The sequence below is a fragment of the Ranitomeya variabilis genome, chromosome 1 (genome assembly GCF_051348905.1).
Source record: "Ranitomeya variabilis isolate aRanVar5 chromosome 1, aRanVar5.hap1, whole genome shotgun sequence".
Taxonomy (NCBI): domain Eukaryota; kingdom Metazoa; phylum Chordata; class Amphibia; order Anura; family Dendrobatidae; genus Ranitomeya; species Ranitomeya variabilis.
Window position 1 is genome coordinate 209,516,580 of NC_135232.1, and position 23,503 is coordinate 209,540,082.

At 41.2% G+C, this 23,503-nt stretch overlaps 1 protein-coding gene across 1 annotated transcript in view; it reads right to left on the reverse strand.

Annotated features, from left to right (window-relative positions):
• FBXW8 (F-box and WD repeat domain containing 8) overlaps window positions 1–23,503 on the reverse strand; it is a 191,173-nt gene that overhangs the window by 47,745 nt on the left and 119,925 nt on the right. The window contains exons 5-6 of the mRNA XM_077292346.1: window positions 13,712–13,869; window positions 420–616 (exon numbers count right to left, since the gene is read on the reverse strand). Coding sequence (XP_077148461.1) covers window positions 420–616; window positions 13,712–13,869 — 355 coding nt within the window. The remainder of the gene's footprint in view (window positions 1–419; window positions 617–13,711; window positions 13,870–23,503) is intronic.

Consider the following 23,503-nt stretch of genomic DNA (forward strand, 5'->3'; position numbering starts at 1 on the left):
ATACCGTGGTCCCACCATTTGTTTGGCTTACCACTGTCGTTATCCTATCCATTACATATTAATTGTTATATTGTTCTCTCAATAAAGTTTTTTAGTTTTATGTACCTTGGTTCTTGGTAGTGCTTTTTCTTTATATGATTTTCATTATTCCTCACCTGTCCGCTGTAAAGATGATAATCCATTTGTTGAATGAGGGGTCAAGCTCTGCTACATCTAGATGGCAGGCTGCATGATCCGGAATAGATTTTAATCTGATATATAGCATGGAATGAAATGTTTTCCTGCTTTAATGCACTATATGTTTAGAACGTTCTGCAGCATCTATAACAATTTTATACTTTTTTGCTATGTAGAGAATGAATTTGTATTTTTTTTTTTTTTACTGTAATTCAGTCTTGATTTGACAATAAAAAGCATACCAGTTTCTGGGTCTGGAAACTGCAGCTAGTTCTCCAATACCCTCTATCATCAGGACTCTCCACTTTGATTTGGAAAGTAGAGGCTGTTGCTATAGCAGCGGTTTCTGGGCTCAGAGCGAGGGCTTGGATCTTCTGGTTGTGTTGATAATGATGGATAGGTTCCCGTCCAACCAGAAGGCTCCAAACATCAATGGTACCTGCAGAGACAAAGCACAGTTCTTCATGTTCTCACCACATTTCTGATGTATGCTACTTCCTTTAGAAAATATACAAAGTGTCATTTTACAAGTCTCATGCAGAGGCTGGAGATGGCAATGTCATCTGTTGAGTGCGAAAAAAGCAACAGTCATTTTCTAGACTGGTATAAAGGCAAACCTGGAGAGCTCACAGTCGGCTATGTGAACACGATGCGGATTTGCTGCGGATCCGCAACAGATTTTTTCCGCGCAGAAACGCTGCAGAACCGCACTGTGATTTACAGTACAATGTAAATCAATAGGTAAAAAAAAAAGCTGTGCAGATGGTGCGGAAAAATCAGTGCAGAATTGCTGCAGATTTAAAAGAAGTGCATGTCACTTCTTTTGTGCGGATCTGCAGCGTTTCTGCACCCCTCCATGATAAAAATCCGCAGTGGCAAAAACTGCAGAAAATCTGCACAAAATCCGCATAAAAAAGCACAAAATCCGCATAAAAACCGCGGCAAATCCGCAGCTGCGGATTTGGCCAGGAGGTGCGGGTTTTGTGCAGAAAATTCTGCACCACATTTCCTACGTGTGCACATAGCCTTAGGTCCCCTTCACACGTCCTGATGACAACGGTACTGGAAAAAACAGTAACAATGTTATCAGTGTTGCATGTCCATGACACATTTGTTTACGTGTGCATCATTCGTATGGCCTCCATGTGCCATCAGTATGAACGTGTGCATCATCCACGTGCCAGTGTGCATCATCCATGTAGCATCAGTGTGCTTCCCATGTGCTGTGAGTATGTACGTGTGCATCATCCATGTAGCGTCAGTGTTCCACCAGTGTGCTTCCCATGTGCTGTATGTACGTGTGCATCATCCATGTAGCATCAGTGTGCTTCCCATGTGCTGTGAGTATGTACGTGTGCATCATCCATGTAGCGTCAGTGTTCCACCAGTGTGCTTCCCATGTGCTGTGAGTATGTACGTGTGCGTCAATGTAGTGTCAGTGTTCCACCAGTGTGCTTCCCATGTGCTGTATGTACGTGTGCATCATCCATGTAGCATCAGTGTGCTTCCCATGTGCTGTGAGTATGTACGTGTGCGTCATCAATATAGCGTCAGTGTGCCATCAGTGTGCTTCCCATGTGCTGTATGTATGTGTGCATCATCCATGTAGCGTCAGTATGCCATCAGTGTGCTTCCCATGTGCTGTGAGTATGTACGTGTGCGTCATCAATATAGCGTCAGTGTGCCATCAGTGTGCTTCCCATGTGCTGTATGTATGTGTGCATCATCCATGTAGCGTCAGTAATGCGTAGTGAATGGTGAGATATGGAGCCTGAAAGTCAAAAGTTCAAAACATTGCTACCCTTTTGCATGTCAGTCTAAAGTCTTTTAAAGTGAAGCCATCATTAAAAAAATGACCTATTGTCCAAATCAGATTTTTGCATTTTTTTTTATTTAGGCCTTTAAGTAATCTTGCAATTTTCACACTGACCACTAGAGCTATTATGCTCATACTTCCTGTTCTTTCAGGAAGAGTTTACAGAAGCTTTATCACCAGAGGTAGGATTAAAATACATAGCTGATAACCCAGGATCCACCATTGACACTAAGGCCATGTGCACACGTTCAGTATTTTTCGCGTTTTTTTCGCGTTTTTTCGCTATAAAAACGTGATAAAAACGCGAAAAAAACGCTAACATATGCCACCTATTATTTACAGTGTATTCCGCATTTTTTGTGCAAATGTTGCATTTTTTTCCACGAAAAAATCGCATCGCGGAAAAAAAAGCAACATGTTCATTAAAAATGCGGAATTGCGGGGATTCCGCACACCTAGGAGTGCATTGATCTGCTTACTTCCCGCACGGGGCTGTGCACACCATGCGGGAAGTAAGCAGATTATATGCGGTTGGTACCCAGGGTGGAGGAGAGGAGACTCTCCTCCACAGACTGGGCACCATATAATTGGTCAAAAAAAAAGAATTAAAATAAAAAATAGTCATATACTCACCTTCGATGGCCCCCGGAGTGTTCCCGCCTCTCACCGCTGCATGCTGCCGCTTCGGTTCATATAGATGGTGTGGTTCAGGACCTGCGATGACGTCGCTGTCTTGTGATTGGTCGCGAGACCGGTCATGTGACCGCTCACGTGACCGCGACGTCATCGAAGGTCCTGAACCACACCATCTATAGGAACGGACGCCGCTGAGGATATCGGCTGTCTGCAGAAGGTGAGTATAACCGTTTTTTTATTTTTTTTAAACGTTCTATCTATAGTAAAAAGTTGGTCACACTTGTCAAACACTATGTTTGACAAGTGTGACCAACCTGTCAGTCAGTTTTCCAAGCGATGCTACAGATCGCTTGAAAAACTTTAGCATTCTGCAAGCTAATTACGCTTGCAAAATGCTAAAAAAAAACTGGGAAAAAAACGGGAAAAAAACGCAAAAAAAAAAAAAAATGCGGATTTCTTGCAGAAAATTTCCGGTTTTCTTCAGGAAATTTCTGCAAGAAATCCTGACGTGTGCACATACCCTTAGGCTACTTTCACACATCAGGTTTTTTGTGTCAGGCTAAATCCCGCTAATGTGTACAAAAACAGATCCGTCTTTTTTTGCGAAAAACTGATGTGCCAGATCCGTTTTTTACAAAAAGTGCCGGATTGTGCCTGAAACAAAAAGCCTGATGTGTGAAAGTAGCCTAAGTGATATTATAGCTCTTTCGCCCTTTACAATGAGCTTTGCACAGGCTTGTTAGATACTTCAATACAAAAGATAAGGTTGAAGTCTTACCATTGTGGCTATGTACATGTATATTTTCCTGAAACAAATGAGAGTTAAAGTCCCAGTGGCCAGTGTGAAAATTGTAAAAGTTCTAATTTTTAATACAGATTGTAATATGTAAAAGGAAACAAAAACATTGGCAAAAGTTTTTTTTTTTTTTTTTTAAATACTTGTAATACAAAAACCTCAATAGATCATTTTCTGATGATAGCTTTCCTTTAATTCTCCTTTCAGTTATAATAAGTCCACCATTTTTCCACTTCTGCAGGAAAAAAAAAGTAATAAAAAAAGACAAATCTAATCCATGAGAGCAAGAAAGAAAGCTGATAGAAATAGAAATTTTCAAATGTATCACTTGTTACTCCACTATACACAACTTTCCTTACAACACTCGGTAACATGTAATGTATGACATTTTACCCTGCAGTCTATGGACTTGCATCACATCATGATCTTTAATAAAACATAATAATGGCAAATGAACTGAATTTCATTTCTTATATGTGTAAATAAATGGCCTCTTTGTATGCATTATGGGACATACAATATATGGTTATAGCGTTATTTTTTTATGATTGTAAAGCTTACATATCCATTTGCAAACAAAAAAATATGCTAATTTGTGTATCATTTTAAACAACTTTTAAAAGGACATCACAGAGCAATATGACATCTAAAAAATATAAAAGAAATATTGGCATTTTACTGAACCCATAAAAGAAAGAAAATGGAATAAAAAGGAACATAAAGCACAGTTGGTCCATGTTCCCCGTCAGCCAACTTCGCACAAATCGGACTCCATCAATTCTCCCCAACCAGACGCATGTTACAAATGTTACTCTCCAGCCCTCTCCGCCCTGTCATAAGAAGGACATCAATCATTCTTTCCTGAGCTATACCTTTAAAATGTGGCAAATGAGAACTTAAAAAGCATCATAACTGCAAAAATCTCATTACATGCCAACTTAATTAATGGAGAGGTTTAAATAGGACCTCGATCTTTTCAGAAACCAGTTAGACAATTATTTACCTTTTAAGCAATTAATGCAATTACAATTTTGCGAAGAAGTTATCTAGGATCAGTTCTGCTGAAAGCGTCCAATCTCCTCGGGGACACTTTAGACTTGGGGCTCATCTTTAGACGGAGGACTAATTGCAGCTTTGGCTTTGTGCTTTCGATACGAGGCAGCTAATTGTTTAGGTAAATAGCAGATTAATTTAAATATGCATTGCTAATAATAAAAGCAAATGGCCTCCATTACGTTTGTCGCTCCCAGGCCGATTGCTATAAATCTTCCACCCAAGACCCATTAGGTTGGCGGGGGAGGCGTGGATGGTCCGCATTACTTCACAGCAGCAGCACTTCGAGACATCAAACAGCACTTTTTGAAAGCAAGCATAAATCAGCTTAAACTCATTAGGTACCATTTGCGCTGCTTACTGTTTCATTATTGCTCTCCTTAGGGAGAAGCAGCTGGCATCTCTACCCGATCCATAAAGAGGGTTTTTTTCCTAACGGTGAACTTTAAGCAGGGTGAGATATTGGTGATGGATCTTTCTGAAGATTATTTTTTTCTGTCGTAACCCAAAATGTCTGGAGCAAAGTTCAATACGTGCCCTATAAGAGATATTAGATGGGGAACGAGTCATTACATTTTACAAATATAATACTATTTTACCGGAAAAGGTGTCAGGGGTGCAGTGAACATGTCAGACTCTCGTAGATTTGCGTTGTGCAGTTCTAGGGATACTTTGCAATAGATTAATCCAGAGGAACAGAAGGCGCCACAAATATTGGACCGTGTCGCTCAAGAGCTGTCGTGTAGAGTGTTGGAAGCCTGTGGTGGTACTCTGGTAACATAGCCGCGTACAGAGAAAAGTTTTGAATGTCCCCCTCATATCCAATCTGCGACACATGGAATGAGGTGTGATGTATGAAAGCTACAGGCTGCTTTAGTTCCCTCTGATGTGGCCAGCAGCCAAACAGAGCCAAGCCTGGCAGCAGATGGGGTCTTGGCATCACCCTACCGGTCCCTGCATTAGCAGCATCTGCTCATTACCTGGCACGATGGACGCTTCCATCCACCTCCTCCCTCCTGCTTCCTGCCCACGCTACAAGCCTCAATCAAAGCAGCCATTAACTACATTTAAATTATATTATCTGGGGTGAAGAAAAGCATATACCCATAAAAAGGCCAAACAAAGCAACAAAAGTGACTACAAGTGTCAGACACCGGACAGGTGAACGGTTTTCCTAAGGAAAAATAAATGGAAGTAACATTGATGTAGGGCCATCATCATTTTTATATTTTCAATAAATAATAATAAGTATCGAAATAGTGCAACTTTGTGCCAAACTCCATCATAGCTACATAATTGCTTATTCTGAACTAATTGATGCACCACAGAATATCTAGTGATACTACAATATATCTATAGTTGAGAATTCAATCTATGGTTTTTAGTCATTCCTTATAGCGAAGAGTCATAATGATGGTCCATATTTATTCTTCAATTGGATTAAAGAGGGTATGAAAGTGGCCCAGTTGGAAATAATGACAGGGTTAACATTTTGCCATTTATTACAAGACAATGTTGGCGGCTGATCGTACCTGGCACCACACAGCCTCGGAGCTCTAAGCCTCAGAAGAATTAAAAACGAGTTTAATGGGTGCTGTGCTTGTGTGCTTTTCTAATGCACATGAAAAAAATAGACATGGCAGCCAACGCGGCCACTCAGGGTAAAAAGAGTGTTCTTGTGTGCACAGCGCAAAGCAAGACACAGCTGCTTTATTGTCCTCTCTAAAAGACCTTCATCCCACTATAAAATTAACCTCTTCGGATTAAATACATGAAACAGTTTTAAGTTGATACTTGTAAAGGATGAGCAGAACATGAAAAAGGTCCCTGAAACCATTTTACTGACTGACACGGTGCTGTCCTTGCAGGTGCACAGTATGGGAACACTATCCTGTCCGAAACGGCGCTGTTAATCAGATGTTTCTAAATGTCTACTTCTAAGATCTGATGAGATACACAAAGGCCCACATTTATCAAAAATTGGGTCATTTGCGCCAATTCTTTTCTGCCCTTGCTTCAAATCAACCACTCCATATTGATGAAGAACCAACAAAGCTAAAAAAACACGTGCAGAGAACAGAGTAATTGGAAAGGGGTAAAATATTAGCTTTTATTAAGGGCAGCTTAAAAGGTCTAAAGATATCCAACACAACAGATGCAAGAGCATACTAATGGGTGATCCAATCAGGGAGACCCCATAATAAAATGACCCAAGTCGCCGCAACGAAGCGGTATATAAAAAAAAGTGTACATGCTTAAAAGGGACCGGTCATGTCAAAAACGCTATTAACCTGCAGATACAGGATTAATTTGCAGGTAATAATGTTCTAAAGCCATGCAGCCGCCTTCATGGCAGCCCGACTGCCAAGAGGAAATAAACTTTATTGCTCCTGGCAGCCGGCTTTCAGTCAAAGAGGTGTGGCTTTAGTCACTGCTCAGTACACTGAGTGGAGGCTATGTCCACGCCTCAGCACTATAGCACTGTAGAGATGGCTGTCAGTCAGTGCCGAGGCACAGATACAGCCGCTCATTGTATACTGAGCAGTGACTGAAGCTGCGCCTCTATGACTAAAAGCCGGAGGATGCCTTGAGCAATAAAGTTTATTTCCTCCCAGCAGCAGAGCTTTCAGTGTGGTGGCCGCATTATTTTAGAACGCTAATAACCTGCAGATTAACCCTATATCTGCATGGTAACAATATTTTTTGACATGACAAGATCCCTTTAAGAAAGTATCATGGAGGTTAATAAGAAAGCGCAATATCATCAAGCATAAATGGTACATTGACTGGCTTGGATTGCCAAAAAATTATTCCCTGAAAAGATGGTCACTTAAGGTACAAATAGTATCAGTAGTAGCCACAGAGAAGTAGTAATAGATACACCCACCAAAAACACAACACGCGTTTCACAAATGCTCCATCAGGCCACTCTGAAACATGCCTCAGGCATTTGGTGGGGAGCCAGCCACCTCAGGTAGACAGAGGTGGCATGTAAACTGGACAAGCGCAAAAAAACTATAAAATGAAAATCACTCTCCGTGAGAATGGAGAGGAATTTTTAATATGAGGTAAATTGCAAATTTGCTTTTTTCCAGGCACTTTGCAATTTTACCCATTTACAACTAAGAGAAACCATCTTAACGCTCTATTCACACTAGTGTCATGGTGTCTGCTTATAACAGTAACATAAAAGTTTATACCCGTTCTGTTTTCAAAACGATGCCTGTGAACCCTGACTAGTCCCACCGACTTTAAAGAGCCCATTAGGTTACCAGTACCGTGCAGACTGCGCGATTCTTGGTGTTTAAAATACAATGCAAACCTTGACCTCAGAATGGTAGAATTAACAGAGTCTAAAGCGGGAAAATCCACAGCATGGGCACAGCAACTGCGGAATCCCATAGGATTGCACGGGAATGCGGTTTTTAAGCATTTCCGCTGCGGCAAAAAACGCCAAAGAAGAATGGTCTAAAATTCCAGCAGAGCATTGTAAGAAACTCATTGATGGTTACCGGAAGCGGTTGGTCGCAGTTATTTTGGCTAAAGGTTGTGCAACCAAGTATTAGGTTGAGGGTGCCAATACTTTTGTCTGGCCCATTTTTGGAGTTTTGTGTGAAATGATCTATTTTTGCTTTTTGCTTCATTCTCTTTTGTGTTTTTTCATTTAAGACAAACTAAATGAAGATAATAATACCAAAGAATTTCTGTTTGCAATCATTTTCAGGAAGAAACTGAGTATTATCTGACAGAATTGCAGGGGTGTGAATACTTTTGGCCATGACTGTAAATGCAATTATCCCATAAATAATGGTGACAACAAGATCAGAAAATAAAGGAGCAAGTTTGCAAAGTGTTTAATACAGTGAAGAGCAAAAGGGTAACAATGTTTTGAACTTTTGACTTTAATGCCCCACATCTCATTATCCACTTCTGCTTTGAACTTGAGAATACCATCATTTTTTATAGACGATCATCTTGGCTATCTCATACTTAAATTTGACTTGCAATGATTTAGCATATGATTCTTGTCATGTCACTGCATTGTTACTATTTTGCTCCTAAAGATCCAAATTTTAATTTTTATTATTTTGTTAGTATTTTGTAAATCTACCTTTGGCTTTTAACACTGCCTCAATCCTTCTGGGAATGCTCTTGATTAGATTCAATCATGTGTCAACCAAAATTTGATCTCCGGTCTCTTCTTCACGTTCCCAAAGTTGTTGCATACTGGTCGACTCACTTGGGTATGTATACAGTTTTTTCTTCATCTCTACCCACAAGTATTTGATTGGGTTGAGGTCTGGGGACTGTGGGGGCTATTCCAGTACCTCTACTTCATTGTCATTGAACCTTTTCTTCGCCAATCTCGACATATGCTTCGTGTTATTGTTCTGCTGGAACACGATGTCATCCTTTTCATACCCATAGTACTCGAGTGTACGAAGTAACTCATCTTGTAGGACACTCACATATAGCTCAGCATTGAGACCACTATCGATCCTGATCAAGTATCCAATGCCTTTGGCTGTGAAACAACCCCAAATCATCAGGCTTCTTCCACCAAACTTCACATTTCCTTAAATTTCTCAATCCGTTAGCCCCTTTTTCCCTTGTTTCTTTCAGACCCATTTGCACCTATCAGAGCCTAGTCTATTGACTTTGTGTCATCGCTCCAAATCACATGTTTTAAATCTTTAAATGTCCACTTTTCGTACTTGTTTGCAAATTTGACCCAACACTTCTTATGACAATATTAAAGTTCAGATTTCTTAACCATTTTTGGGCCACCATTCCAGACATGCGTAATGTGCATCTAACGATACATGCATCGACGTTTGTGATCTCACTATTATGAAGCATACAAGCCACCTCCACTGCAGTGTTTGTTGCGCCAGAACTGATAGACCTTGGGATGAGCCGACTTGTTGACCCTGTTATTTTGCCTGGATGTCCACCTTTTGGCTTCTGAATGGATGAACAGACTTCATTTCGTATTCTTCCAACTATCATGCCACTCACATGATGCAGTTTGGCAATTTTCTTGGCCACTATCGATGAGCTGGATGTTGTTTTGCTTTTCTTGGGAAATCTTCTTCATGGCTGCTCCTCGATTTAAACCAATGACCTTTCACTTGAGAATCAACATAATAACACACTGAGCTGTTAGGGAATAAGAGAACAGGTTGTATTTTGTAGTATGACTTGACAAGTCAAATTTAGGTGCGAGAGAGCCAAGATGATTGTTATAAAATAATGGTAGTCTCACAATCAAAGCATATGCACAATGCTCAATTCAGAAAGCATATATATTTTATATGAGTACACCCTCAATGTTGTAGTGAGGGAGGCAAAAATAGCCAAGGACACTCAAAGACATAATAAATACCAAAAGAACAAAAAATAGTATAGAACGTCCCAGAAGTAAAAATTATTCAGATTTTTATTCAAAAACATATATCACAAAAACAACATATATAATCTATATATATAATTGTCTAAGGCTACTTTCACACTAGCGTCGGGCACTGCACGTCGCAATGCGTCGTTGTGGAGAAAAAAACGCATCCTGCAAAGCTGCCCGTTTTTTCCATAGACTTTTATTAGCGATGCAGTGCCACACGTCGCAACCGTCATGCGACAGTTGCGTCGTGTTTTGGCGGACCGCCGCCACAAAAAAGTTACATGTAACTTTTTTTGTGCGTCGAGACCGCCATTTTCGACCGCGCTTGCATGGCCGAAACTCCGTCCCCTCCTCCCCGGACCTTGCAATGGGGCAGCGGAAGCGTCGGAAGACTGCTTCTGCTGCCCACGTCGAGCATTTTTTTCACAGTATGCGTTGGTACGTCGGGCCGACGCAGCGCGACGGCCCTGTACCGACGCTAGTGTGAAAGCAGCCTAAGGGGTACTTCCGTCTGTCTGTCTGCAACTTCCGTCATGGTAATCCCGCATCGCTGATTGGTCGCGGCAGCCAGGACAGGCAGCTGGCGAGACCAATCATCGACGGCCACAGCCCGGCCGAGAATTAGTCCCTCCCTACTCCCGTCCAGTCAGTGCCCGGCGCCCGCTCCATACTCCCCTCCAGTCAGCGCTCACACAGGGTTAATGACAGTGTTAACGGACCGCGTTATGCCGCGGGTAACGCACTCAGCTAACGCTGCTATTAATCCTGTGTGACCAACTTTTTACTATTGATGCTGCCTATCAGCATCAAATAGTAAAAAGATTTAATGTTAAAAACAATTAAAAAAACTAAAAACCTGCTATTCTCACCTTCCATCGTCCGCCGAGGCACTCACGGCTGCCACCACCTTCCGTTCCCAGAGATGCATTGCGAAATTACCCAGAAGACTTAGCGGTCTCGCGAGACCGCTAAGTCATCTGGGTAATTTCGCAATGCATCTCTGGGAACGGAAGCTGGCGGCAGCTGAGCGCGCATCGACACAGCTTCGTTGGACGCCGGAGGGTGAGTATATAACTTTTTTATTTTAATTTTTTTTTTTTTAACAGGGATATGGTGCCCACACTGCTATATACTACGTGCGCTGTGCTATATACTATGTGGCCAGTGTTAGATACTGCGTGGGCTGTGTTATATACTGCGTTGGCTGTGTTATATACTATGTGGGCTGTGTTATATACTGCTTGGGCTGCGCTATATATTACGTGGGCAGTGTTATATACTGCGTGGCCTGTGTTATATACTGCGTGGGCTGTGTTATATACTGCGTGGGCTGTGTTATAAACTGCGTAGGCTGTGTTATAAACTGCGTAGGCTGTGTTATATACTGCGTGGGCTGTGTTATATACTGCGTGGGCTGTGTTATATACTGCGTGGGCTGTGTTATATACTGCGTGGGCTGTGTTATATACTGCGTGGGCTGTGTTATATATTACGCGGCCAGTGTTATATACTACGTGGGCTGTGTTATATACTGCGTGGCTGCTATATACTACGTGGCCAGTGTTAGATACTGCGTGGGCTGTGTTATATACTGTGTGGGCTGTTATATACTATGTAGGCTGTGTTATATACTGCGTGGGCTGTGCTATATACTACGTGGGCAGTGTTATATACTACGTGGTTGCTATATACTACATGGGCAGTGTTATATATTACGTGGGCAATGTTATATACTGCATGGACTGTGTTATATACGGTTTGGTACGTGGCCTGTGCTATATGCTATGTGGCTGCTATAAACATACATACATACATATTCTAGAAAACCCGATGCGTTAGAATCGGGCCACCATCTAATACATGTAATAATAGACAAAGCAATTTAATAAGTAGCAGGTGTAAGAGCATATATATCCCAAATATTAGTGGGGGTAGGGCAGAGTCTAACATCTATATTATAGCACCATGCAAATGCGACCCACATAAGGTTGCTCCCTCAATCTCTATCAAAGATTCCAATCAGTCAAATATAAGTCATAAAAAAAGCCAATGTGGACGGGGTATGTACCACTTTAAGGGAACACAAGTACGCACTATAGATCACACACTGTTCTTACCCATGTTTCTTGCCACCTAGGGATCACATGTGACAGCCCCCCTAGGAAGCCCACACGAAACGCGCGTTGGGGCTGCTGCATGTGATCCCTAAGTGGCAAGAAATATGGGTAAGGACAGTGTGTGATCTATAGTGCATACTTGTGTTCCCTTAAAGTGGTAAATACCCCGTCCACGTTGGCATTTTTTATGACTTATATTTGACTGATTGGAATCTTTGATAGAGATTGAGGGAACAACCTTATGTGGGTCGCATTTGCATGGTGCTATAATATAGATGTTAGACTCTGCCCTACCCCCACTAATATTTGGGATATATATTTCTACACCTGCTACTTATTAAGTTGCTTTGTCTATTACATGTATTATATATGTTGTTTTTATGATATATGTTTCTCAATAAAAATCTGAATAATTTTTACTTCTGGGACATTCTATACTCTTTTTTGTTCTTTTGGAATTTATCACAATCAAAGCAGTAGTGGATGGTGAGATATGGAGCTTTAAAGTCAAAAGTTCAAAACATTGTTACCCTTTTGCTCTTCACTGTATGTACCCTGCCAGGTATGTAACAGTGACCTATCTTAAGGGGTTTGTCAACATTTGCCTAAAGCTTGCCATGCACATTAGATGACTGTCCTCCACATGAAGCTTTGGCCAATTGTTTGGCCGATAGCCATCTCAGCCAACTCTCCTATACACAGGAGTGTTTACTCGGCCATGCACTTCTGTGTTCTCAATGAGAAAGCTACCGACTGACACCTTGGGCAGTAGCTTATCTCAGGAAGAACAATGTGTGTGGACATATGCGATCAACACACCCTCATACACATTAGACCGTCGGCCGAATACGTCGATATTGGCAGGTTCAACATTTGCATGGGGACTTTAGGTCTCCTTAATACTTCAATTTTTGTTGTACGTCTTGGATGTTTTTAAGGTTTTTCTGACAAACAATATTACCTGCAGTACCTGTTTATGTTAAGGTTTTGTCCTGACTGATGTGACTGGAGTAATGCCACATCTGTGATATCCTGTACCTTATAAACACATAGCCGCAAAGAGAAAGACAGTATACAAAATATAGTAAATCAAGCGAATTAAGAGGGTATTCTATTCAAGAAAATAAAAACATAAAACTAAAATAATGAAAAACATTTATAACTGACCCCCCCAGGAATATGACATGAAAACCCAAGGTAAGATTGTAGACACCTAGAGACCACCCCTAAGAACCCAGTTCAGGTCCTATAGTTAAATGTACCTTCTGCCAGAACAGGAGGTAGGTGAGCATTGTCCCTCCTAACTGAAAGAGCCTTGTCAGCCTCAGCAGAGAGGGCAGCAAGAGGCAAACACAGGACACAAGGTAGGGTGACTGACTATACATGACAAATGTGAAGGGTCACTTTAATTTCACTAAACAATTGTCAATTTGCCCGTGATCCAACCAGTGTTAGTGATGTGGCCACCAACTGCTGCTGTAGTTACTGGTCACATACCAGGAATTGGAGAAACCAGCTATTCAGTGAACACACAATTTATGGTAGAAAGAATTGGATGTTTCAATTGGCATGAATTTTTCTTTAGATTTTCTGGTGTTCAAGACTGGAATGTGTCCAGTATGGGAGTGTAACTTACAGTCTGAAAAATACTGATCCTGAAATTTCAAATACAAATTACTTAGGTCTCTATGGAAAAAGGCTTGACAATATCTTACCATTGTCATATGCTGCTACAGCCAAAGACTTGCTTATCTGTACGAATGATACATAGCGACTCGGTCCAGAATCATCAGCTGCATGAGAGGTTTCAAGTAAAGATTCAGAAAGACTTGAGGTTCGAGTATCCCACAGACGAACATCTCCAGAAGTGTATCTAAAAAAAAGAAGAAATTAAAAAAAGATAAATGTATATGTGAGGAAAAAGTGTATATGTGGTATAAAATGAAATATAAAAATATACTGTAAATCGATATTGCTTTGCACACCTTTTATGGAATGTTTTCTTCTTCCTTTACTTCTAAAATTCTTTTTCTTTCGGTAATATAATCTTCATTAAAAAATCCTAACATTTTTGTGTTGGAAGTCCCTCATCTTGCTGCAAAAACTGTCACAAAGCCTTAAGAGCTGTTGCTTAATTCGGACCTTTCTCACTGCTCCACCGCCCTTTTCTCTGTGTTAGAGATAGCAGCAGGGAGTGATTTGGTTTGTGCACAAACCCCCATAGTGAGGGCAAGGAGAAACCATGTAACTCAGAGAGGGCAGAGAAACCAAACTATGGATAAGGAAGGAAGACTATGAAAATAAATGAGCGCAGCATAGATATTGTGCGGACATATGAGCCAATGAAGACAGCAGTACCCTAAATACATACAGGCTATTGAGTGAGGAGCGAATGTGCTCGGATAACGTGTTATCCACAAATTTCCTATTTTACTGTTCCTGACATGGTCACTTGCCGACCCATGGATTTGCAGCAGCTGACAATTTGATTGCACGTATATGCCTTAATGAAAAGAAGCACCAGGTGAGCACTATCTAAGAAATAGATCTTGAATGTATATCGGATAAAACCCTATTTGCGCTTCTTTCTCCTGCAGTATCTATTATCCGAGTATCTTCGGCATGCTTGAATACTATGTTCGAGTACCTGCGGTACTTAGACAGCCGCAACACACACAAGGTTTGCCTAACAAACAGGCAATCCCCGCATGGGTTGCGGTTGTCTAACAGCCACGAATCCTGCAGCCGCAGGGACTCAAACATATTATCCGAGCACGCCTACGATACTCTGATAACACCAGAGGATGCTCAGAAAACACATTATCCGAGCACATTCGTTTCTCACTAATACAGACCTCACATCCAGACAAGATCACAATCACATTATGAAAATCTTAAAACTTTCATCAGGCTGCAAACTGCATATCATTAGTTACGAAGATTAATGAAAGAATGAAGATTGAAACTCAGTGGTTACCATTAGTTAATTGCACAAACATATGTACAAATATTTTTTCCCATGGCAAAGCCGTCTATTAGTAAAATTTTTCTGTTGTCTGGTTCCGAATATGCATCAGTTTTCCTGCCTCAGTGCATCAAAATTAAAAAAAAAAAACCTTTAGTCTTCATTAAAGTTATTGTAACATTCCATTTTCACAGCTCATGTGCATCTATACAGTTATATGAAAAAGTTTGGGCACCCCTATTAATCTTAAGCTTAATGTTTTAAAAAAAATTGTTTTTTTTTGCAACAGCTATTTCAGTTTCATATATCTAATAACTGTTGGACACAGTAATGTTTCTTGCCTTGAAATAAGGTTTATTGTCCTAACAGAAAATGTGCAATCTGCATTCAAACAAAATTTGACAGGTGCATAAGTATGGGCACCTCACCAGAAAAGTGACATTAATATTTAGTAGATCCTCCTTTTGCAAAAATAACAGCCTCTAGTCGCTTCCTGTAGCTTTTAATGAGTTCCTGGATCCTGGATGAAGGTATTTTTGACCATTCCTCTTTACAAAACAATTCCAGTTCAGTTAAGTTTGATGGTCGCCGAGCATGGACAGCCCTCTTCAAATGATCCCACAGATGTTCAATGATATTCAGGTCTGGGGACTGGGATGGCCATTCCAGAACAGTGTAATTGTTCCTCTGCATGAATGCCTGAGTAGATTTGGAGCGGTGTTTTGGATCACTAGAGTGAGTATGTCCAGGCAAAATTGGATAGCATCTCCTGACATAGAAGATTGACATAGTAGATATCTCGTGGCCTCAATGCCCTTTGTGTGTTGGATTGACGTATAGAGGCTATTTACATCAAGGGTAACCAGGGTACTGCTTGGTGGTACTGTGTCAAGTTGTTTGATTACCCTAAGGAAGTGTCCGGTATCCAGGAGAAAAGATCAGGTTAATTTAATCAGTGGTGTCAGAACCCTCTCCAGAAAGATAGATAGAGGAGACAGGATAGAGTCTGTCAAGGCCACAATTGGTCGGCCAGGGGGGTTTTGGAGTGATTTATGGATCTTTGGTAATACGTAAAAAGCCGGTGTCACGGGGTGAGGGTTGATAAGGAAGGTTGCTGTTTTCTGATCAATAATACGTCGTGCGAGATATGTATCAATTACGCTCTGAATCTTACGACTGATGGTTGCAACTGGGTCCCTTGGTATAGTGCCATAGGTATTGGTGTCAAACAATTGACGGTTTACTTCACTCATGTATTGTGTACGGTTCATGACGACAATCGCCCCCCCTTTATCTGCTGGTTTCACAATAATAGAGTTATTAGTGTGAAGAGAGGACAGTGCCTGTTTCTCAGTGGAGGAAAGATTGGAGTGTGGAGGAAAAAAGCCGAGACTTTGCTGATGTGTGAGAGAACTAACCTCCTGGTCCACTAGAGAGACAAAGGTTTCAGTGGCATGATAGGTCCGAGGAGGACAGAAATTGCTTCAGTTACAGAGACCGAGAGTGGTGATAGACAACGCCGGCACCGTGTTATCCCCCGTGGGGGGCACTGGAGTTCGAGTGTTGTCTGTGCTCAGAACGAAGTGAGTTTTTATTCTGATTGTCCGATAAAACCGCTCCAGGTCCATTTTCAATTGGAATGCGTCCCAACTTGGTGTAGGGCAGAAGGAGAGTCCCTTTTGTAGTACTGAGAATTCTGCAGGGGAAAGAAGATGGTCCGATATATTGATCACTAGGTTCGAAGTCTCACCTGTGATCGTGTTGTCATTCTTTCGCTTGGATCGCCTTGTGGGTCTCCTTGGTAGTGTCCTCCCTTGCGTCCTTTGGATAAAAAACGTTGACGGCTGGAATTGGTGGATGAATCGTTTTCGGAGCTGTAAGATCCAGTTCTGCGTGGATATCGTGATCGGCGCCAGGTGGAGGTAGAGGAATCGGTCCATTTGTAGACCCTGTTGTTAGCGTAGTCCTCGGAATCCCTTTGAATTTTCAGTCTCTTGCATTCCTGTAGGACCTTCTGGTGTTCAGCTAAAGCCTTGTCCGTCTTGGTCTTGAGAGAAGACCACTCCGATGAAGAGAGAGTGGTTGAGAGTTGTGCCTCTATGGTCTGAATATTCGGTTTTGTCTCAGCTATAGCTTTCTGGAGGAATTCTATAGTTAGTATTATAATATCAAGAGAGCACTTGTTAAGAATCCTCTTGTACTTTTCACAGTATTCCGAATTATCGGAGAAGAGGGTGGGATGCAAATTACACCTAAGTCCCCTAGGTATTTTGTTTTGTCTATGGTATTCGGCTAGGGTTGTGCAATGAAGATCGTAGGAAATAAGCCTACGTTTTCCTTTCTCAAAATCCCTGGTCCTCAGTTCATGCACTGGGGTCCTAAGGAATTCACTAGAACCTGTCACATGGGACAGTATATTTGAACTAGTGGCCACATCATATGCAAATGTGTCAGTAGACATGGAGAAATTGCAATGAAGTATAGGAGCGGCCGGTGCAGGCACCAATAAATATAGTGTAGGAAAGGATTTTGGTGTTCACTCAGCCCAAATGAGGCGAGGTGCTGGTGTAATGGACCAATGGATAAGAGTGGAAGGACAATAGTGTATCAGAGGTACTCGTCCAAATGAGGAAAATATCATCAATATAGCGATGATATCCCAGGACATGTTGCAAAAAAAGGTCATTGGTGAACACATAGGTAGTCTCAAAATGGTTCATAAATGCGTTAGCAATTGATAGCAATTTTGTTTACTGAAACAATGTTCAAAGCTCGTTGATGAAAATGGGCATATCACAATATCGACCAAGCAAATGAAGGCTGTTCATAGACCGTTCAAGTAAATACTAAAATTCACCACACTCTCTATAGATTTGTTATGCAAAATTTTGTATCCATTTATTTTATACAAAACTGGGAGCGTAACAGAATATTACAGCATATGCGATCTTTATACAACGTTTCGGCTCAACCAGAGCCTTTGTCACGTAATCGCTGTGAAAAGAAAAAGAAATACGCAAAATACAATAAATAAAAAAATAAAGAAATACAGGTCCAAGGTGTCAAAATCAATGGAAAATCCTAGTCTCGAGCAAGAAATAAGTCTGTCTACCGACGGTAATGTATACAAACATCAGTGGGATCACCCGATCTTTTCTCCTGGATCCTGGACACTTCCTTAGGGTAATCAAACAACTTGACACAGTACTACCACCAAGCAGTACCCTGGTTACCCTTGATGTAAATAGCCTCTATACGTCAATCCAACACACAAAGGGCATTGAGGCCACGAGATATCTACTATGTCAATCTTCTATGTCAGGAGATGCTATCCAATTTTGCCTGGACATACTCACTCTAGTGCTCTATGAGAACTACTTCCTATATGAGGATACTTTCTATATCCAGAAGTGCGGCACAGCAATGGGCTCGAACGTCGTGCCTGCTTATGCTAACGCATTTATGAACTATTTTGAGACTACCTATGTGTTCACCAACGACCTTTTTTTGCAACATGTCCTGGGATATCATCGCTATATTGATGATATTTTCCTCATTTGGACGGGTACCTCTGATACACTATTGTCTTTCCACTCTTATCTGAATTCCATCTTCCCTGATCCTGATACCATCCATTACAACACTGATTCAGTACAGTTTCTGGATACCAGGGTCCTTAAAGGCATTGATGGATGCCTTTCCACGGATATCTACTGCAAACCCACGGACTGCAATAGTCTCCTACACTATACCAGCTGCCATCCCCGCACAATGAAAAACAGTCTGCCACGTTCCCAATTTAATAGGGTAGCCCGCATTGTTTCTGACCCCGGGACTCTTAATGATAGATTGGATACCATGACACATAAATTCCAGGCAAGATGTTATCCTTCAAAACTTCTCACTGAGGAGAGAGCACGTACTCTTTCACCTTCATCTCCTCGGCCCCCGAGCAATTCACAAGAAAGGATTCCATTCGTACACGTTTTCCATCCATTAATGCCTAAAATTTATTCTATCATTAGGAGACACTGGCCTCTCTTAGCAAAAGCATACCCCAATATTCCCCCCTTTAAGGAACCAGCCTTAATGTGCAGTAAGAGACCCTCTAACATTAGGGATAAACTTGTAAGAGCGGACATTGGCAGTGCACATCCCATCACTACACAGAAGTTTCTGAGTACCCGACGTAACAGCACCTTCCCTTGCTTAAACTGTGCAGCCTGCTCTAACGTCATTAAATCCGACAGCATTACCCACCCTAGAACTGGCAAGTCCAATCCCATACGTGGATTTCACACATGTGATTCTAACTTTGTTGTATATTTGATAAAATGCCCGTGTGGACTCCTCTACGTGGGGGAAACCACACAGCACATCAGGGACCATATTGCCAGCCATAAGTCCACCATTAGGTGCGGGAAAAACTGGCTGCCTCTACCGGACCACTTCACAAAATCAAGGCACACTGTGGCCCAGCTTAAGTTCCAAGTGATCGAGCATGTCCCTTGCCCCAGGAGAGGGGGCGACCATATCAAACTTCTCAGGTCACGTGAGACCCATTGGATATACAAACTAGACACCCTGACTCCTAAGGGACTTAACAGGGAGATTGATTGGTTATTATGAGCACCTTAGACCTGTTTATTAATCATCTTTTCCTCCATTACTTTGCAGACCTGCTAGCACGCGATTTCATTATGACACTAGGTGAGTTACCCCTAGCCCCCAGCTATATATCAATTTCATACTCTTGTCCCTTTCTATATTTTTTTATTGTCCGGACACAGTGTGTAGTCTAGTAAAACACTCTGGCTATTACTTAGTTCCTAAGCCGTTGTAATCCCCACTCCAGCTTTATCCATAACAGTACGCTGTTCTATACCTATGATATATACTGGCTGCATATTCTGTATGGTTACCGGTTGCCACAACATAGGCTGCGCATGCGCACTGGGCTCTAGACAGTAGCGATATGTCACTTCCGGTCCGCAGCGTCCACTTCCGATGCGGCGGCCATTAATCTCATTCACACCGGACTCACAGCAGACTCTGCACATGCTGATCTATAGCAAGGCGCGGGAGCGCCGCTCTACATGCAGACACCACAGGTAATTACTAGGGAACACCTTAGACCTCCGGTGCTTGTACATAACATGGGACTAGTGACAAGCACTCTATTTACCCTTACAGGTCCACGTTACTGGACGGAGATTCCCACAGGCAGACAGTTAAAATTACAATAGGTACCCTATCTTTTCCTATGAAAACGCTTCCTTTGCACCATATATGCTAATCCATTTTCACCATTTCCTGCAGAGCCTGTATCTCATCACTGGGATTTTCCCTTCTCTGGACACTACCTTTTGTCTGGAAAAAGGTAATTACTACACTACTGTCCATGATTTGTATAAGGATTGCTCTGTTTGTCATGTTGTTTTTATTGTGTGATGTTTTAATTTTATTATTGTGTGATGCTATTTGCTATATACTACTCTACTGCGCATACCTTACTTTCTCCTGCAAACTTTGTATATTTATTGCACTGTATACTGATACGTTACTCACAGTACTATCCCTACCCACAGGGTACTCAGGATCTCTGCGCTTTATCCCGATTCTCGATCTCGGATTCATCACTCCCACTGATGTTTGTATACATTACCGTCGGTAGACAGACTTTTTTCTTGCTCGAGACTAGGATTTTCCATTGATTTTGACACCTTGGACATGTATTTCTTTATTTTTTTATTTATTGTATTCTGCGTTTTTCTTTTTCTTTTCACAGCCATTACGTGACAAAGGCTCTGGTTGAGCCGAAACGTTGTATAAAGATCGCATATGCTGTAATATTCTGTTACGCTCCCAGTTTTGTATAAAATAAATGGATACCAAATTTTGCATAACAAATCTAAAGAGAGTGAGGTGAATTTTAGTATTTACTGTTATTCAGGGCCATTGGTCCATTACACCAGCACCTCGCCTCATATGGGCTGAGTGCACACCAAAATCCTTTCCCATAGACCGTTCTAAGCGAAGCCTAAAATGTGTCCTTCTACACCAGTGTTCCCCAACTCCGGTCCTCAAGAGCCACCAACAGTCATGTTTTCAGTATTTCCTTAGTATTGCACATGTGATAATTCCATCACCTGTGCAATACTAAGGAAATCCTGAAAACATGACCTGTTGGTGGCTCTTGAGGATCGGAGTTGGGGAACACTGTTCTACACAATGGACACAAATATGGATCAATTTTAAAAAAAATAAATAAATCACTCAACTAAGATGACTGAAGAGCAAAACGCAATTGCTCTGGTCCTACAGAAAATATCATACCACGATCACCAGTGAATCTGTGTGGATCTAAAGATGGTGAACATTCTCCTGGGACAGCAGAGTGGATACACTAAGTATCCCCGTTTTATCTGTCTCTGGGAGAGTAGATCAAAAAATGAGCACTAGGTAAGAAAATAGTGGCCTCAGAGAACAAATGGCAGTAGGAGAAAAGAACGTAATTGCAGAACCATTGGTTGACAGGAATAAGATCCTTTTACCACCACTTAGCATCAAATTAGGTTTAATGAAGCAGTTTGTAGAGGCTTTAAACAGAGGGAAGATCCTACGACTACATCTGCAGAAAATTTCCAGCGCTGACCATGGAGAAACTAAAGGTGGGTATTTTTGATGTTCCTCAAATCAGAGGATTCATGAAAGATCCACACTTCAAAAGATTCATTGCTCGATGTTCCTGAGGCAGATGGTCTTTAACTATGGATGTACAGAATTTACTTGCGAACTATAAAGCAGATAATTACACTTAACCAGAAGAAAGAATGCTACCTTCTTTCCGTCACTTTGGTTGTACAATGAGTATCAAGGTGCATTATCTAGACAGTCACTTGGATCTTTTCCCACAAAACCTTGGTGATCTAAGTGAAGAGCAGGATGAACGATTCCACCAAAATTTAAGAACTATAGAAGAAAGATACACTGGGAAAACCACATGATGGCGGATTACTAATAATGTTTAGCAGACATCAGTCCTAGTGTTCGATAGGTCAGGTGCATCTACGTACATCGGGTAGATCACATGTCATTAACTGGAGTCAATAGAAGAAAAATAAGGACAGATTTAGAAACAGCAACAAAAAGTCACCTAAAAACAGGCTAACTATCTCAGGCACCAATTATGTTCCAAAACTGAATAGAAAAGGAGAAATCTGAATTAAAGGGAACCTGTCACCCCCCCTCAGGCATTTGTAACTAAAAGAGCCATCTTGTGCAGCACTAATGCTGCATTCTGACAAGGTGGCTCTTTTAGTTATGCTCCCTGCACACGCTGAAATTAACGTTTATAAAATGCGCCCCCTCATACCGTGAAACCGTCCTGGAGGCGGGACTTTCCTTCCTGCTCAACTTACAACATATAAAAATTCATATGTAGTGGCATACTGATAGAATACTTGCCAGAAGATCGTCCTATATAACAGGGGTTGAACAGCACCACAGAAAAATCATAGGATACCTGTAGTCATGATGCAAGCCTGGATGGTGGTCCCGTAGCACACCTCGACGCGCGTTTCACTGCCCCTGACAAAACTGCGGGGGCAGGTATTCTATCAGTATGCCACTACATATGAATTTTTCTATGTTTTAAGTTGAGCACCCTATAATTGATTCAGGATACACTATGATATTTGTCTGTTTGTGCCTAGCAGTAGGTAGGATCTGGTACATATTATTGATATGCACATTTGTTATTGGTAATTTATGACAGACCTAGCTACTCTTGTTATCATAATATTGTTATATTAGTGCTTTAAAGCACATAGTGGCAACATTGGACATTTATTTTTGAGCAACAGTAATCTAAGTGTGTATCTGCTCTCCTATTGAGTCGTTATGTGACATACCTGGATGGATGTGGCCCCATCTGGTTTTTTCTTATACACAGCCAACTTTATTCCCCCCCCCCCCCTCATTTATAGGGATATGTCACTTTTTGTACACTATTTGTGCTAATTTTGTATATATATGTAGTGTTGATATTTTGTTATTTTAATAAATTTATACTTTTATACGTATTTGTACCTTCGTTGTCCTCTATGGGATATATGATGCGTCTTTCGTCTGCTACACTAAGGTTCCTTGGCCGACCACTGCATTTACGTTCCTCAGTGTCACAGTGTATGATCCGTGACATAAAATGGTCTACACAACCTCAGCTTTGTGGCAGAGATTGAATGTTTCTCACCCAGTTTTAAGCCTCCGACACAGCTGTTTCCGTTAATGACTGTTTCAGCCTACATATGAAAATGATGATCATTATCACTTGTTTGGTATAATTTATTACTCATACACCTGACTATAATCTTACAAAAGCATTGACATTGTGCAAAAGTATACAGAAGATTTGATGTTGTTTTAAAAATAAAGGGCGGTCACACCAAACATTGATTTAATTTTAATTTATTTTTTGCTCATCCACTTTGCATTTTATTACTTGATAAAAGTAAACTGTGAGCGCTTCTATTTCTGAAAG